Genomic DNA, 16,570 nt, shown 5'->3' with positions numbered 1-16,570 from the left:
ATTCACAGCTTTGACGCAATACATAACTTAAATAATAAGTTAATACACTTTCAACTCACCCTGATCAAGTCACATAGAGACGACGTTCAACATAAAAAGGATCAAAACAGTCACCTCCTCTGTCTTCTTCCTCTCCTCCAGACACTTCAGAGGGAGCTACAGGGCCACAGGAGCAGGATCGAGGACGTCCTGGAGAGGGCGGGGATCATAACCTCCATACGCAGCCCTGAAGCCGACTGCGTCAGGGCGGGTCACGACCAGCTGGCCCAGTTGTGGGCTCTGCTCTGGGCTGAGACCGAGAGAAGGCAGCTGATCCTGGACGCCATGTACCAGGCCCAGCAGTACTACTTCGACACAGCTGAGGTGGAGGCCTGGCTGAGCGAGCAGGAGCTGCACATGATGAACGAGGAGAAGGGGAAGGTGTGTGAGCGATTGTCTGAAATTTCTTGGCCATTTAAATATATAATAACTAATAAATTACTCATTATCAGTCTCAAACTTGCTGCTACATGATTCTCTTCTAGTCTCACAACGTTTTAGACACAAAACTTTGATTTAAAATCCTCTTTTGTGCTTCATCTCATCTAGTTGGACCCTAATCTGACTTACAGGATATTGTATATAAAGAGACAGGATGCAGAGTTTGTGCTGCTGTGTGTGTATATTCTTTTTAAAGTGAAACTTGTTTGTGCCGTTTTCTCCTCCCTCCAGGATGAGCCGAGCACATTGCAGCTGCTGAAGAAACACTTGGTCCTGGAACAGACCATCGAGGACTACGCCGAGACCATCGGCCTGCTGTCACAGCAGTGTCGACAGCTGCTGGAGATGGGACACCCAGACTGGTGAGCATGTAAACAAGACGCGCAGATACACGAGCTAAGATGTTCTGTCATCATAAAATTTATCACAGGGATTCAGCATTATGACCACATTAGAAACGGTTTGATTTTATCGCTCTCATTCTCTTTCTGACAAAAGTCAGTCACCAAATTAAAACGTAAAGTTGTTCACAGCCGTTATTTTTAGTTCTAAAACTCAAAAACTCAAACTGACTGTCATACATCTTGCTCGATATGATTGATCTGTCGAGGACGAATGTGAGGACTCGACTGTTGTTTCACACAATCAATCTTTAACAAAGCGTATGTCAAATGAAAGATTCAACAATTGCAGCACAGAGACAAAGATCTGTCATTGTCACTAACCCTGACAAGGACAAAGACAATATTTGAATTATAAAAAGATGCTCTTAGCGCTGCAAGCATTGATTGTATGTGGTTGTTACAAGTAAAGCGCCATCGCCCACATCCCTCGTACCTCTAACGCCTTTGTACCTACTGTGGGTAACTAAAGGTGAGAGCCTTCTATACTTGACCTGACACGCTTTCTCCTCTCTCTTCCACAGCGAGCAGATCAGCAAGCGTCAGTCGCAGATCGACCGTCTGTACGTGTCTCTGAAGGACCTGGTGGAGGAGAGGAAGAGCCGTCTGGAGCAGCAGTACTGGCTCTACCAGCTCAACAGGGAGGTAGACGAGCTGGAGCAGTGGATCGCTCAGAGGGAGGTGGTCGCCAGCTCGCCCGAACTGGGTCAAGACTATGAGCATGTCACTGTAAGTGTGTCAGCTGATAGTGTCTGTGTATTAATAATAGATTTAAGAAGCCTCATTTAAAAATTACACGGAGCCATGGTCTCATTTGACTGTTTATTATGTCAAGTTACAACTGTTAATTGGATGATTTTATTCATTTTTGATGTGCCTGTGAATGAGTAACGTATCTAAAAGCACATGAAGAGTAATAGATGTTCATTTACTAACAATCTAAAACAAGAGATTATTTTCTGCTCTTGTTCTGTTTCCCTCCCTCCTCCTCCCTCTTCCAGGTCCTGCAGGAGAAATTCACAGAGTTTGCGTCAGAGACGGGCAGCGTGGGGCAGGAACGAGTGACGGCCGTCAACCAGATGGTGGATGAGCTCATCGATTACGGCCACGCCGAGGCAGCCACCATCGCTGAATGGAAGGACGGGGTGAACGAGGCCTGGGCCGACCTGCTGGAGCTGATGGAGACCCGGGCGCAGATGCTCGCCGCCTCACACCAACTACACAAGTTCTTCTCTGACTGCAGAGAGGTAAGATGAACGAGCGATGAAGACATAGAAACTATTAGCTATTTGATACCATATAGTACAATATTGTTTGGTGCAATGATAATGGCCTATTAATCACTGAGGGGAATATCAATGCAATACAACATATATAATAAATAAGGCTTATTATTTTCTATTTTCTTTTAAAAAGCAGATTGATTTAAACTTATTTCACCCACGTTTTAGTGTTTTCTGTCACATGAAGGGCCTTCTGTGATGAGGACAGCATGAAAAATTAAAAAAAGTGGGGGAGAAAATGTAAATTAGTTGCTGATTATGCACCAGTGTCCTTCAAAGTAAGCAAACTATTCAGTTTTTCTGCCAGAAATAAAACAATCAATCACTTCAATTTGATAGGCTACAGTGAGATTTTATGCATTAGTTAGAATTAATTGTTGTCGAGTGCAAACATTTTAGCTCCAAAACGTCAGCTGTCATGTAGTGCCATGAGTTGATTTTGAAAATATTGTATAAACCCAAAGATTTGTGGACATTTCTTAACCCGCAGAGGAGAAATTTAATCATTCAATGGCAGTTAAGCCTTAAAAACATAAAACTTTTTCTACTTTTTCTACACAGATCTCACAAACCACACACAGACACTGTATGAACTAAAGATGTTTTATACTTTTCTCCACACATTAAACTTTTCTGCACTACTTTATGATCTTTTTTTTCTTCAGGTTTTGGCCCAGATTGAGGACAAACATCGAAGGCTGCCTGAAGTTCAGGATCGGCAGGGCAGCACCGCCAACACCAGCACCCTGCAGAGACTCCTGCACAGCTTCGAGCAGGACATACAGCTGCTGGTCACGCAGGTACGGCAACATGCACATGAACACACAGCATGTTAAATTACCTGCTTTTAGTATTCACTGACCTCATGACACATGTAGGGAAGAATCACAAAGACCTCCTCCTCCGACGATGATCAGCCCTGTAATGGTTCACAGGAGAGATGCTAATGCTAATTTTTCACATGTACTTCAAGGCCTGCAGACATTTGTTTAGCATGCATGCATGAGGTGAAGGTGATCATGTTGAATCGGTAAGATAGCAATGATGACGCTGGAGTTTGTGATTGGCTTTCAACTGCAGAATTATCCTCCAAAATCCCCACATTTTTTGGAATAAATCGTCTGTCCTTGTGTACTAATATTCTTTTCTTGTATTTTGTTCTATTCTACACATTTTAAGTACCATGTAATACCAATAAAACCAATTTGAATGAAATAAATAATAGTTAAAATATTTTTGTTTAACCTCATCTCTGTCATGCACCTGGGGAACAGAGACAGCGGCACATTTTACTAAAGAAAGATGCAAAAATCACAGCTGCTCGGCGGCAGCTCCAGTGACGGAGCCTGTACCGTTTGTCTCTGACTAAACACACAGCTGTCAGAGCAGCTGTGTTTTGTGCGTCATTCGGAAAAAAAAAAAACAAAATCTTTCCCTTTCTATAATTTAATTTCTTTTCTTTCCTTGTTCAGCTTAGCATTCCCCTAAAATCTACGCTTCCGCTCTGCCAGGTGCGTCAGCTGCAGGAGAGCGCGGCCCAGCTGAGGACGGTGTACGCCGGCGAGAAGGCGGAAACCATCGCCTGCCACGAGCACGAGGTGATGCAGTGCTGGAAGGAGCTGCTGACGTCCTGCGAGGAGTGTCGGGTGCAGATCACCACGGAGACGGACAAGCTGAGGTTCTTCAGCATGGTCCGAGATCAGATCATGTGGATGGATTCGATCATCTGTCAGATAGGATCAGGAGAGAAACCCAGGTATCCGCGCTACCGGAGCAGGAACGCAGAATCTGTTACAACCTCACCTTTCATACGAAGATATGACGACCAGAGATAGAAGAGTTCAAGTTACAAAAACTTTTTTTAAGTAAAGAATAAGAGGAATTTTTGTAATCCAGTGTAATCTGTGAGACTCAGGTGTTGCAAATGACCAAAAATATCATCCAGCAGCCAACAAGTAGCCAACAGGAGGGCTCCATGAAAGGAATCACTACATCAACAGCAATATTCACCACATTTTAGCTGTAACTCATATGTTTTAAATCTCAATAAATCATAAATAAATCTTTATCAGGCTGAAACAAAACCTGTTAGAACAGAACATGGTAATCTAGCCTTTGATATGTTTTTATTCTCAGTTGGAGCTGTGATCAACAACTCTATAACAACCTGAATTACTTCTAAAAAAGATCTGTCTGTCTAACACACCAGTCAGAAATAGTTTTACAGTACAGTTCTCTGTGTATAGTCAGTCAGCAGTGTGGAAAACCAATTAGGTGTTGGTGTCTGTGTATGGTGAGCTAACTGTGTGTGTGTGTGTGTGTTCTGTGTTGCCTGCAGGGACGTGTCTTCAGTAGAAGTGTTGATGAACTATCACCAGAGTCTGAAGAGCGAAGTGGAGGCTCGCAGTCAGAGCACGCTGGAGTGTATCGAGATGGGAAAGACTCTGCTGGCTGCTAGAAACCCTGCAGCTGAAGAGGTGAGATGAGGAGATGTGATAATTATTATAAACTTCAGTTAGACTTTAGAAAAAGTAAATATTTTTACACTACAAGTCCTCTACAAAATTCCTCATGTTGAGTATTGACCCGGGTCCCACAGACTTTGAAAATCATTGAATGTTTGTGGGAAAAAAGGCCTTAAAACTTTTTTGAGGAAAAACTGATAACCTTAAGAGCACTTTAACTTGGACCCCCAAACTCATCAACAAGCCTTGTTTCTTATTCAGGCATCACAGTTCACATCCTGATGAAAACCCAGGAATCAAGAATAACACAAGATTTGTTTTGACCTGTTGAATTTTAACAAAAAAATACTTAAAATTCAGAGAAATGTCTTTAAATTTAATATTCAAAGAGTGTTGATCTAAATTGATTGATATACAGATGAAGAGATATTTATTTACAGATACAGGTTTTATTTGTTAGGTTGACATGTCGCCGGCATTCAAACTGCTGTGAAATGAAGTAGTGTTAAAGCTTTTCAGGCTTTCAGAAAACTATCAGCAATCTCACTTTGAGTTTTCAATTTTTCTATTCACTCTCAGATCAAGGAGAAGCTGGACAAGGTGATGGCTAAACAACATGAGCTGTCTGAGATGTGGGACAGGCACTGGGAAATGCTACAGCAATGTGAGTACACACACAAGCACACACACGCACACACACGTAGGCCTAAAATCTATAATAAATATAGACAGATGTAGAAACACCTAAAGATACAAAGATATAAGTATAAATACACATTTCATGCTCAGAAGAGAATGCAAAATATAGTATATTTTTAATTTTTGTTTCTCCTCTCCTCCCCTCAGTGTTGGAGGTTCACCAGTTCGCCCAGGACGCGGTGGTGGCAGAGGCGTGGCTGACCGCACAGGAGCCGTTCATTAACAGCAACGAGCTGGGCGCGAGCGTAGACGAGGTGGAGCAGCTGATCCGTCGACATGAAGCTTTCCGCAAAGCCGCTGCCACCTGGGAGGAGCGATTCAGCTCACTGCGACGACTCACCACGGTATTATCATCATCATATCATAAAATGAAATCACTGTTGGCTAAGAGTGGAGGATTTCCAAGATGGAGGCATATATTTCCATAAAATATTTAATGTCATTCACTCACGTCAAAGCCCTGCGTTTTATTTAAAGCTGCTTCTATTTCTGTCCGCAGGTAGAAAAGTTGAAAGCCGAGCAAAGTAAACTACCCCCGACCCCCCTACTGGGGCGTAAGGTCTTTCTGGACCCCCAAGATGCCGCACCCGCTCTATCCACCCTTCCCCGTCTCCCTCTCTCCCCCGTCATGAGACAGACCATCTACGAGCAGAACGAAGCCAGCTCTCCTCCTTCGCCCTCGCCTGCCACCCCGACACCCTCGCCTTCATCCGTGGCTCGCCGGCTGGGCTCGACGGTCGCTAACTACACTCCCGTGATGAACGGTTCCAGTTACCGCCACTCCCTGGAGGCGCGGCACGCCAGCGTGGTGGGCGTGGCTGCGGGACTAGGCCAGCCCGCTCCTTCCTCCATCGCCTCAGTCGCCACAGCGGCCATGCTGGTCTCAGCCAACCAGGCGCGAGAAAGCACCAGCACGCTGAGAGACCAGGCAGTGAAGGTGATGACTCACCTACAGACGGGACAGGCGGCAAGGGAACCGGAGGCAAAATCATCCCCGTATCTACGGCAACCCAAAATCAAACACCTGGATGACGCGGTGACGCCGCTGCTCGTGGCCAGCCGGCTGGAGAAAGCGAGGGAGAGAGGGAGGGAGAGAGAGATGATGATGGGAGAGATAGGGACGGAGAAAGCGGAGGTGGCTGTGATGGCCGAGGTGGTGCTCCAGGAGCCGAGCCGGGAGAGACTACACAGCGAGCCCACCAGAGGGCCCCGGGGGTCCAGGACTGACCCGTTGGGCCAAGCTGAGCCCCAGGTCCAGACCCACACCCACCACAGGGACCACAGGATAGAACGGCAGCTGTCCAGCGAGCAGCTGATCCAGGCGCGCAGGGACGAGCTGCCTCAGGAGGTGTGGAGGGAACAAGCAGAGAGGCGGGAGAGACGGACGTTGGAGAGGCAAACGTCCAGCGAGCAGGAGGGCCACGGGAGCCACGACGGCCGGCGGAGAGACAGGGACCGACACCGGCTGGAGAGACAGGAATCCAGTGAACACGACACCGGGAAGGAACACTCAGACAGACGCTCGGGAGGAGGGTGAGACTTTATGAAGCTGTGTACTTTTAGATTATGTTGTTTGTCTTGTGTAATGTTTATATTTCAACACGACAAGGTATTTAGCAGGTTTTAACGGCATATAAAATCGATATTTATATTTATTTGGTATGTTTTAATTCATTTTTTGGAGGTGGAGTGTGATTCTCTAATCTGCATTTCTTCCACAGAGAGAAGAGATCCACCTTAGCAGAAATTGTAGAGCAGCTGCAAGAAAGAGAAGCTGCACAGGTCTGGAGATTTATGTGTTCTGCAATTCATTACAATGCAATGTTTGCAAATCCTCACAGTATTTATTGTTGTATGTTGTATGTTTCAGCTCATGTATGGTGTTTTTTTTATTGTTTCTTGGTCAAGTTTGCTGTAGGTTACATGAAGCTGAACATATTTTACTTTTTCTCCAAAAAGAACGTACTTAACATATTCTTTAGATGATGGAAAAGACACTTGTGATTCATCAAAGATTACTTTTAAACCATGAACCACATCCTGCAGGCCCGCGGTGAGGTGCCCCGCCTGCCTAACGGGTTACCAGAGAAGTCTTCCCGTCCCGAACGGCCTCGAGCTCGGGACAGGCCCAAACCACGGCGCCGACCGCGCCCCAAAGAGGCAGGAGAGACGACGCGGCGGTCCAGGTCCGCTCCGGCCCAGAGCAGCCCGGCGGTCCCCCAGCCACCAACACACACTGCACATCACGAGGGCTTCCTTTTCCGCAAGCTTGACATCGAGAGTCTGAAGAAGAGCACCAATAGGTGGGTGTTCAGGGTCATAATGACGAACATAACATCTGGAAGAGCAGATGATAGACGTCAGAGAGAAGGAGGTTAGACTCTGTTGTCATGAGTATCAGGCTGCAGGGATTCTCATTTAGTAAATATAAAATGTGCATTGTCAAATAGTATTTGAAAGTATTGCTTAGAGTTTAATTTGGTTCTCCAGGAAGGTTATTTATAACCTTATCAGAGTACCTTCAACTACCATTTGACACATGTTGGCTGCACATTGTTGTAAACTCTGCTGTCTGTTTCTGATGACATCACTGCCCCCTCCATGTTTTTTTGTTTTTTTTGACTCAACAGTAATAGACAGGGGCATGACTTTAGCATGCTAAGCTAACAAGCTAACACACTCCGCTGACATGTTGAAACACATGCATGACCGACACACCGGCTCAAGATCACACATGGTGCCTTAACGGTTGCCCCAGTGTGTGTGGGTCAACATGATACTGGCAAGCTGTACGTCTCTATAGAAGCATGTATACATTAAGGTTTACGCATATTTAGTTATATATGACTGTTTGTTGTGATTAAAAAACAGATGTAAGACTCTCCTACATTATTCTCATACCAGGCTGGAGCTTTTTTTTTGAATGTCGTCTCTGATCATAAGGATCAGAATGTGAAGTCAACGGTTTCATTAATTAAATCAGTAAAATGCAGAAATGTCACCGCATGTGAAAATGATCATGCATGTTGCCTCTTGATCTAACACGAGCCCACAGAAGAATAACGCACAGCTGAAGTGATTGGCTGATGGCGTACACTGGATTATGACCAGTAACCACACACACACACACACACACGCACACACACACACACACAAACACTACCTGGCCTCCACAGATGACCTGTCCTGCTTCCTCCTGAGAGACACCAACGTCACAGTCTCTCTCTCTGCACTGCCCTCTAGCGGCTGGGCTGACCACGCACAGCTAAAAAACGCTCATCCCCCCTTCCCAGCTGCGGATGAGTCCCACTCACGCGCCAACTTAAGGCAGTGGATGAATGTCTCGTATGTACATGCCCTGTTATGTACATGGCAAGGTAAAGCATAATCCTGAATGGCTTAAGTCCGGACAAGTGTGAATCTCCAAACGGCTCCTCGTTTGACTTAATTTATGCTCTCTGTTTGCTTCGGATTTGGATTTGATTGGAGGAGAAGATCCGCAGCGGGCGGCGGTGACCCTCAGATCTTTTCCTCCAATCGATACAGAGAAAGAGAGGAATCAGTTAGTCTTTGAGGAAGAGATTGAGATTCATCTTGTCTCATAGCTACATGATAAAGCACTGAGTATGTGTATGTGCACATTAATATTCTGGTATTATTCAGGATAACTAAGTGATCCTTATAATAGGATACGGTGCATGTGAATGGTGTATATTCTTTATATTAAACACCAGAAGTGGTGTTATAAAAATATGTCGGTAGTCGCATATAGAGAGTTGAAGTTCCACATCGCTTCTGGCTCAGAGCTGTCAGCACAGTTTCTAATTGAGGGTTTAATCCTAAAAAACTGAAACTCGTTCTACAGATTTTGTGTCCGTAAGATATATGAATGTCAACCACTGTAAAAGATAGTAAAAATCTGAGCACTTAACTGTAAAAGATAGAGATAGCGGAGATAAAAGGTTGATTATTTTGTTAGAATTAAACATTTGCAGCTCTTATGTTGCCTTTACATTGTCCAATAATAACAAAAGAATGGGTCTAATAAGATCTTGGTCACAGTCTGTGTCAGACTATATGCTGTATCAGTTTTCAGACACAGTATAGTGTGATTAAGGCCTGATATAACTTGTAACTGTGATTTAAATGCAAGCAGACAATTTATCATCTTGTGTCATCCATCTGCTCACAAACAAAACAATAATAATAAAAAGGAGAGTTTAGGGAAAAGAGGGAAACATGAAAAGCCAATTATGCAAAATGAGTTTGAGGTAAATATGTTTTTTTGTCATTTTAGGTCATATTCTGATTGGTTGGTGTCGTAGCAGAAGTCACAATGTGAGAATTTGGTCCTAAATTTATGACCAAAGCTCTAAATCAGACGTCAGTGAATGTGTTTCAATCCAGGACGACCGTTTGTGATTTACAACCAAATATTTCACCACGTTTCTCCTGCAATTGTCAGCTTTAGTCAAAATCACACTGTGTGAAACTTTAAAGTCTAAATCTGAAGTCTAGGCCAACTTCACCATAAAATGAGGTTAGGATAAAGGTTAGCTATATTTTTTTTTTGAAAAATCTAAATAAAAACTAGCATTTTCAACATTACAAATAAACGTTCACCTTCAAAATAACAGTTTTTTTATCTTTATTAAAATAATGTAAAGCTCTTGTCTGTATGATTAGAACATTTCTGACACTGTCCCAAAAAATCTTCAGCATCTTGTTATTATTGTTTTTCATTTTTTCATTAATTTCCCTTCACTTCATCTTCTCTTAAATTCAACCTCACTAGACTATAGTGCTGATTTTAGCCGTTTAGACACCCTATCCCATGCACCGTTGGCTCTCTTCTCTTCCGGTCTGCCTCCATTGCAACATGAACTGTATTGTTAGTTCACAGATGTATTTGAAATCAGTATATTAAGCTGCACACAGACAGCGTGCTCTGAATAATACCTTTATTTGGGTGTAAGCTATGAATGCTGTGTGCATGTAAACACGCTCACAGAGGGGAAAAGAAGCATGACCAGACTTTTAGTTGTGTTGTTGCCAAAATGCCATTTAACCAAACTCCCCCCTCTCTGCTTTCTCCTCTCCCTCCTCGATGCTGCTGGCTGCTCCTCTCGTCTCCTCCAAGGTAAGTCATATATAAGCCCCCGAACGCTTGGACACGAACTGTACGTAGCCTCCCTCCCCCATCCCTCCATCCCCCACTTCCTCCCTCCATCATCCGTGTGTCCGTCCGTTCGTCTGTGTTTGTTCAGCAGTTGTGTTTCGTCCTCCCTTCTTGGTGCTGGTCCATCCCGCCTACCTACCTGTCTGCTCTGGTCAGGTGAGTGAGGTGTTAGCTTAGCGAGAGCGACTCTGCAGCTATTCCTGACTCCTCCCATCTCCCCCCACTCCCCCCCAACCAACACCTCCCCACCTTCCCCCATACTCCTCCCTCCACCTTCCCCTCCTCCGCACTCCCTCCCCTCACCCCCTTGCCCCCACTCCTTCCTCCCCCCCCCCCCCACCCCCCACCTTCCCACACCACAGCAGGTCATGGGTCAACCTGTACTGCGTGCTGAACAAAGGGGAGATGGGTTTCTACAAGGATGCCAAGAACACCACCACGCCCTACAACAACGAGCCGCTGCTCAACCTCTCCCACTGCCACTGCGACGTCACCAACGGCTACAAGAAGAAGAAGAACGTCTTCACGCTCAAGTGAGGAGATGTTTTCATACCTTTCATTACCTCATATCTTTACTGTTATGTTTTGTTGTAACTTTTAAACACAGGCACAAAGAGATTTGTGTGCTGAAGTGGGTTAAATCTCAACCTCTTAGATCTTGTTTTTGTCTCCATCAGTGGATTTTCTTACCACAACAAATCCACAAATGGAGCATTCATGTCTATTTTAACTTAAGTGATCTCAAATTTGACAACCAACAGCAACTTGTCTTAACTTAGTTGACGTTTGAAAAGTAAGAAAGAAAGTAGAGTCGACTATTGAAGTAGCTATCGTGTTAGTGTTTATTGTTTCAGACAGCACATCTGTAGTGAAAGAAATACTGTAAAAGGCCTGTGATGTTATTTGCTGTCAGTCTTGTAGTCGGCAAGTTAGTTACTTTGCTAGCACACTTAACCGCTATTTAAGTTAGAAAGCTAGCTAGCTACTTATATAACTGCAGCGACACGCTTTGTGGTGAGATCTGGCCCTTAGATGAGTGGAATTAACTGCATGAAGACATATTTGAAAGTCATCTTGTATATTTAAAGGGGACTAAACATACACATTTACAGGTCTGTATTTATATTCTGGGGCTCTACTGGAATATGGAAGATTTACAGTTCAAAAATCTCCTTATTTATCTTATACTGGTCCTTTATGCAGCCCCTCAGTTCAGCCTCTGTCTGAAACAGGCCGTTTTAGCTCCTGTCTCTTTAAGGCCCTCCTCCCAATGAGCCCACTCTATTCTGATTGGCCAGCTCGTGGAAGGAGGCAACAAACTATGAAACAAATTAAGATTTCACTGCTTTTTTTGTTCTTTACTCAAAATGTCAACTTCTGAAATACATCTGTACATGTTCGAGCCGAAATCTGATCCAAAATATGTGAGTGGACAATATGAACAACCCATGGATAAACTATAGCAACAACCTTGGCAACCAGGGCTACAGCCGTTTACAGGCATGCAAAAGGAGCTGACGTCAGCTCGTCGACAAGATAGAAAAAACTGTTGCAATCGAAGTTTTCAGAGCAGGTTTAAGTTCTGCCTTCTGACTTGCAGGGAACATTTCTACGTACGTTAACCTCAAGTTTGGGAACTTTTACCATGTTTAACATAGATATCCAACATCATAACAGTATATAAACAAAAGAAAACCACAAAAAGCATAATATGTCCCCTTTGAATAGACTTTTGTCAACTGTAAAAATGAAAAAAATTCAGTTTTTCTTTTGTTTTTTTAATAATCATTGCTAATTTAATGAAAACACATCAAGCAGGGTTTAAAGGGCCACTCCACCAACTTAACAAGTTCAGTTTACTCTTCTTGAGGAGCATTTCTCAGCCCGTAAAAACAGTTGTACAATGTCTCTTATGGTTATTTCTGTGGATCTTTCTAAAGTTTCAGAAAGTGACCCTGATGATGTCATCGGCTTTGGCTTGATGACCACAAATTTATAACAGAAAGCCTGCACTGCAAACGTGGTGTAGAGTGTGACAGGCGTCTGTGAATGATTCTGGTGTTTTTGGAGATTTTACCCAGAAGTTAGGATATCTCAGCCTCTGCTGCTTTAAAAAAATATATTTTTCTTGTGAGTCTTCCAACTTTATGGAAGTGAAACGCTAAATTACCGGAGGGAGTGGCCCTTTAATTACAAATACAGTTTGAGCCAGGTATGATTCTTTTATCTATCAAACATTGTTTTTAAGTTCAAAATCTCTCTTCTTATCACAGAACGAAGGACGGCAGCGAGTTTTTGTTTCATGCAAAAGATGAGGTGAGACATTCTTCTGTTTCTTATCAGATATCAAAATAATTAAAGGAGTTGCAGCTTCATTCTGCTGATCATCATTATTAGTAAGGAAACATAAAACATTAACATTAAATGACCAATCACGTGTCATCTGTGATCCCTCTCCTCCCCCCTCCCTCCCATCGCAGGAGGACCTCAAAACGTGGGTGACCAAAATCACCGCCAGTATTTCGGAGCACGAGGAGATTGCCAAATGGGGTCAGCCCCAACCAACTACCTCATCCACTGACGAGGGCACGCGGCGCGACGGCAGCAAGGCGGACAACAGATCGGAGCGAGGCGGCGAGCGCTCGGACCGGGCCGAGAAGATCGAGCGCGCGGAGAGAGAAAAGGAGAAAGAACGTGAGAAGGAGAAGGAGAAGGAGAGGGAGAGAGGCGAGAGGTCGGAGAGGTCGGATCGGGGCGGGAAGTCGGAAGGGAAACGCTCGGAAAAGTCCAGTAAGAAAAAGTGAACCCCGGATGACGGACCGGTCGGGATCGAACCGTAAGAAAAATCATGAACTCCGGGAGGGAGGCGGGGGCCACAGACTGGTAGTAAACGCCCCCCTCCTTCTCTCCGCCTCCAACACTGTCAACAAAGCGGTTGAGTTTGGATGGAAAGTGAAACACACACACACAAGGATGGAAGGATTGACCCCGGGCTGCTCACTCATAGGACGGACAGGACGGATTTGGAGCAGATGTCTTTCTTTCTCTCTCTTTCTCTCTCTCTCTCTCTCTCTCTCTCTCTCTCTTCTTCACACAGAGTCACTGACGCTCCACCACTTCCTGGTGGCTGTTTCAGAGAACTGCAGAGGGTCGGGGGGAGGAGGGGGAGGAGGGGGGGGGGGGGGGGGTTCATCCCGCAACATTAACGCGTGTGAGAGAGAGACGGGACACGCATCACGTTAAACTCAAAAGGCTGTTACCGATGGCTGGTAGTGCGATTAAAAACGTAGCTCATGCTGTTCCATGTTTGTTTTTTCTATGAGATGAGCTGTATCTTTATGTATTTCTCGTCCGTCTGTCCTATCTACTGTATCTTATCTGTCTGTCCGTAAGTCGAGACATCCTTACACTATGTCTTATTACTCCTCGTAGATCGAAAGAGAATGAAAAAAAAAAATTATGCCAAAATGTTTTACAGCAGACGTACAAACTTTAGAGAAGCTTTTTTTAGTTCACCGGTTTTTTTGTTCTCTCCACTTCATCCCCGTCCGTCTCAAGGTCTGAAAAAAAAAAAGTGGATGAAAATGGTTTTAGTTTGACAGCAACGACCCCCACATTCATCCAAACTCACCACGGATGAATCGACACCGATGAACAGCTGATTCTAGGAAGGATGAAGAGAAGAGTAGAGTGATGGACTTTAAAACAATCAGGAATATTTAAAAAAAAAAAAAAAATAGAAGAAGAAGAAGAAATGAAAACAAATACATCCAAAGGCTTGAAATCATGATTTTTTTTTTGTTACATTAAATGTTGTTCACTAAGAGCAAACAGAGCTGCTTCCCCTCATTCATGTAGGATCACAAGGTGTTTAAACCTGTGTGAACCTAAAGACTACAGGACTGATTCATAAAGATAATAAAGACAGATGTTGGATCAGTGGTCAGATAGAGAAAAACAATCTGATGGTACACCTAATTCATTAAAAATATTGTTTAATTTGTCAAATAGAAGCTAATGTTTACGTTTGGGTGAAATTGGTTGTAAGCTGCTGGTTTGAGCATCAGGATCAAGCTGTTTGGCTGTGGTCATAAGCACAGATTCTGCGCCTGGCGTGTTTTTAATGAACGAGGCCTCCAGGCGGCAAACAGGCCACATCTACTCTTCTATTCTCTTACAACATCAAAACTACTCGTCAGATATTCTCTTTGATTTATTCTCACAAATCTGTTGCATCCTGTTTTTATAGAGAATTTTAAATAATCTTCGTTTTGTGTGTGTGTGTGTGTGTGTGTGTGGTGTGTGGTGTGAGTGTATATGTGTGTGTGTGTGTGTGTGTGTGTGTGTGTGCTGCTCTCTGCTCCCAGGGTCTCCATAGCTCTCAGGTTACTTATGTTAGTGTGTGCTTACCGTGTGCTTTACGTGTTAATATGTTTCGTCCCCTCAGACGCCACCTCAGTCTTCCAGACATGTCCGATCCACGGAACAGACCTCCACGACGACACACACACACACACACACACACACACACACACACATACATACAGAGGGGGGGGATACAACTCAGCAGGTTTAACATGTTATAATAAACATGTTAAAGAGTGTAAAAGGTCCAGTTCGACATCCCATCAGTGTAGAAATAGAGAGGAGTGAATGAATGAATGAATAAGTGAATGAACTGGCTCCCTGTTGAGAGACGGGATATCAGACTGACCAAATATGTAGACAAAAAAAAAAAAAGGGTTTAAACTTGTCTGTTAGTTGTGAGATTGCATGTTTTGCTCGGAGAGAAATCACATGTCAAAAAGAAGCTCGTCTTTTCAGCATCCACACGTCATTTTTTCCATTTTTTTTTTTCTTTACTGTAAACTCACCACGAAGCCATAAATGACAAACTTGGGGAGGATCAATCGAAATAAAACTGGTGGTTCCTGCCCTGATAGGAGCATCCAGGTCAGAAAGCATTTAAAATCCTTTTAAAAAAAAACATTTCAAATGCTGTTTTAATATCACTGCTACTGTATCTAAACCTTCAGTTCTGGTTTACATCTTCCTCTATAGGAGCAGGAGTCATTTCAAGCCCAAGAATCTCTCAGAATTTGTGTTATATTTTCCGAAATCTATATTTGCCAGAGTAGAGTTAATGTTGAGATTATCAGCTGACAGTCTCGTTATCTTTCCTGGTTTTTAAGTCTTGTTCACCTCAGGATTTTAAATTCTCTCCTGACCTGTTGGTCTGATTTGTGTTTAACATCAAAACATGTCTTGAGAACTGTAACTTTCTTTATCTTATGTTGTTTTTTTTTTTGTTATGTTTCCAACACATTTTATGCATCTAATTTAGGTGTGAATGCCAGATCAATGCAATCATTTACATGCATGTTGGACACAACAAAGAAAGAAAGAAAGAAAAGTCAGAGTGGAAAGAGGTGAATTATGAATGAATACAGATCAGTCCTCTGCTGTCAGATTAGGAATCGAACAGCCTGCTAAACTGACTCACTGTTGCTGCAGATACACACAGGACAGATCATGCAGGGTGTAGCTAACAGCTAACATTAAAAACAATATATGTTATTTAAACCGTTTTACGACGTCGACAGCAGAGACAACCGCATACGTGAAAGTCAGCATGGTTCAACAATCTGTTTTGAGGTGGTAGGCGCCCTGCCTGTCTGTGTGTGTCTGTGCTGTTCTGTTCACATCAACCTCAGTCTGTCAGCCGAGATGGAAAGATGAATAAAATACCTTTTGGTCTATCATTAATGTTTTTATAGTCAGTGTTTTTCTTTTCTCACTTGGAAATGAATGTAGAACTTTGTTGTTGTTGTTGTTGGGGGAGAAAAAAAAAAAAGATCATGTTTCCTCCTGCTCTCTCTCTCTCTCTCTCTCTGGAAAAAGAAAGATAAGATAGTAAACATCCACATGGGAAGTAGAAACAGATCTCGTTAGATTGAAGGTGAAATCTTTATTTATAGCTTTTAGTCGTTCGGCCACAAACACAGTTTCAGTCTTCGTGTTGCATCTTGGACACCAAAACCACACAGCAGTATGCAGTATTAC

General features: G+C 43.5%; 1 protein-coding gene across 9 annotated transcripts in view; it reads left to right on the top strand.

Moving 5' to 3' along the window:
* The window catches only part of LOC122983559 (spectrin beta chain, non-erythrocytic 4-like), an 82,400-nt gene extending 66,127 nt beyond the window's left edge, over positions 1-16,273 (top strand). For 5 of the 9 annotated variants that reach the window (XM_044353366.1, XM_044353365.1, XM_044353367.1 and 2 more), the window contains 15 exons: positions 142-420; positions 712-842; positions 1,406-1,610; positions 1,883-2,128; positions 2,830-2,964; positions 3,676-3,920; positions 4,503-4,641; positions 5,209-5,293; positions 5,476-5,672; positions 5,828-6,861; positions 7,050-7,110; positions 7,375-7,631; positions 10,870-11,040; positions 12,781-12,823; positions 12,988-16,273. In XM_044353366.1, coding sequence (XP_044209301.1) covers positions 142-420; positions 712-842; positions 1,406-1,610; positions 1,883-2,128; positions 2,830-2,964; positions 3,676-3,920; positions 4,503-4,641; positions 5,209-5,293; positions 5,476-5,672; positions 5,828-6,861; positions 7,050-7,110; positions 7,375-7,631; positions 10,870-11,040; positions 12,781-12,823; positions 12,988-13,311 — 3,552 coding nt within the window. In that variant the 3' untranslated portion in view covers positions 13,312-16,273. Of the gene's footprint in view, positions 1-141; positions 421-711; positions 843-1,405; positions 1,611-1,882; positions 2,129-2,829; positions 2,965-3,675; positions 3,921-4,502; positions 4,642-5,208; positions 5,294-5,475; positions 5,673-5,827; positions 6,862-7,049; positions 7,111-7,374; positions 7,632-8,504; positions 9,542-10,468; positions 10,550-10,598; positions 10,664-10,869; positions 11,041-12,780; positions 12,824-12,987 lie in introns of those variants that run through there. The other 4 variants (XM_044353369.1, XM_044353370.1, XM_044353372.1 and 1 more) reach the window with 4 other exon arrangements.
* Positions 16,274-16,570: the final 297 nt, after the last annotated feature.

Source organism: Thunnus albacares, chromosome 6, assembly GCF_914725855.1.
Source record: "Thunnus albacares chromosome 6, fThuAlb1.1, whole genome shotgun sequence".
Taxonomy (NCBI): domain Eukaryota; kingdom Metazoa; phylum Chordata; class Actinopteri; order Scombriformes; family Scombridae; genus Thunnus; species Thunnus albacares.
Note: the sequence above shows the minus strand (reverse complement) of the source record. Positions and strands in the feature narration are given on the sequence as shown.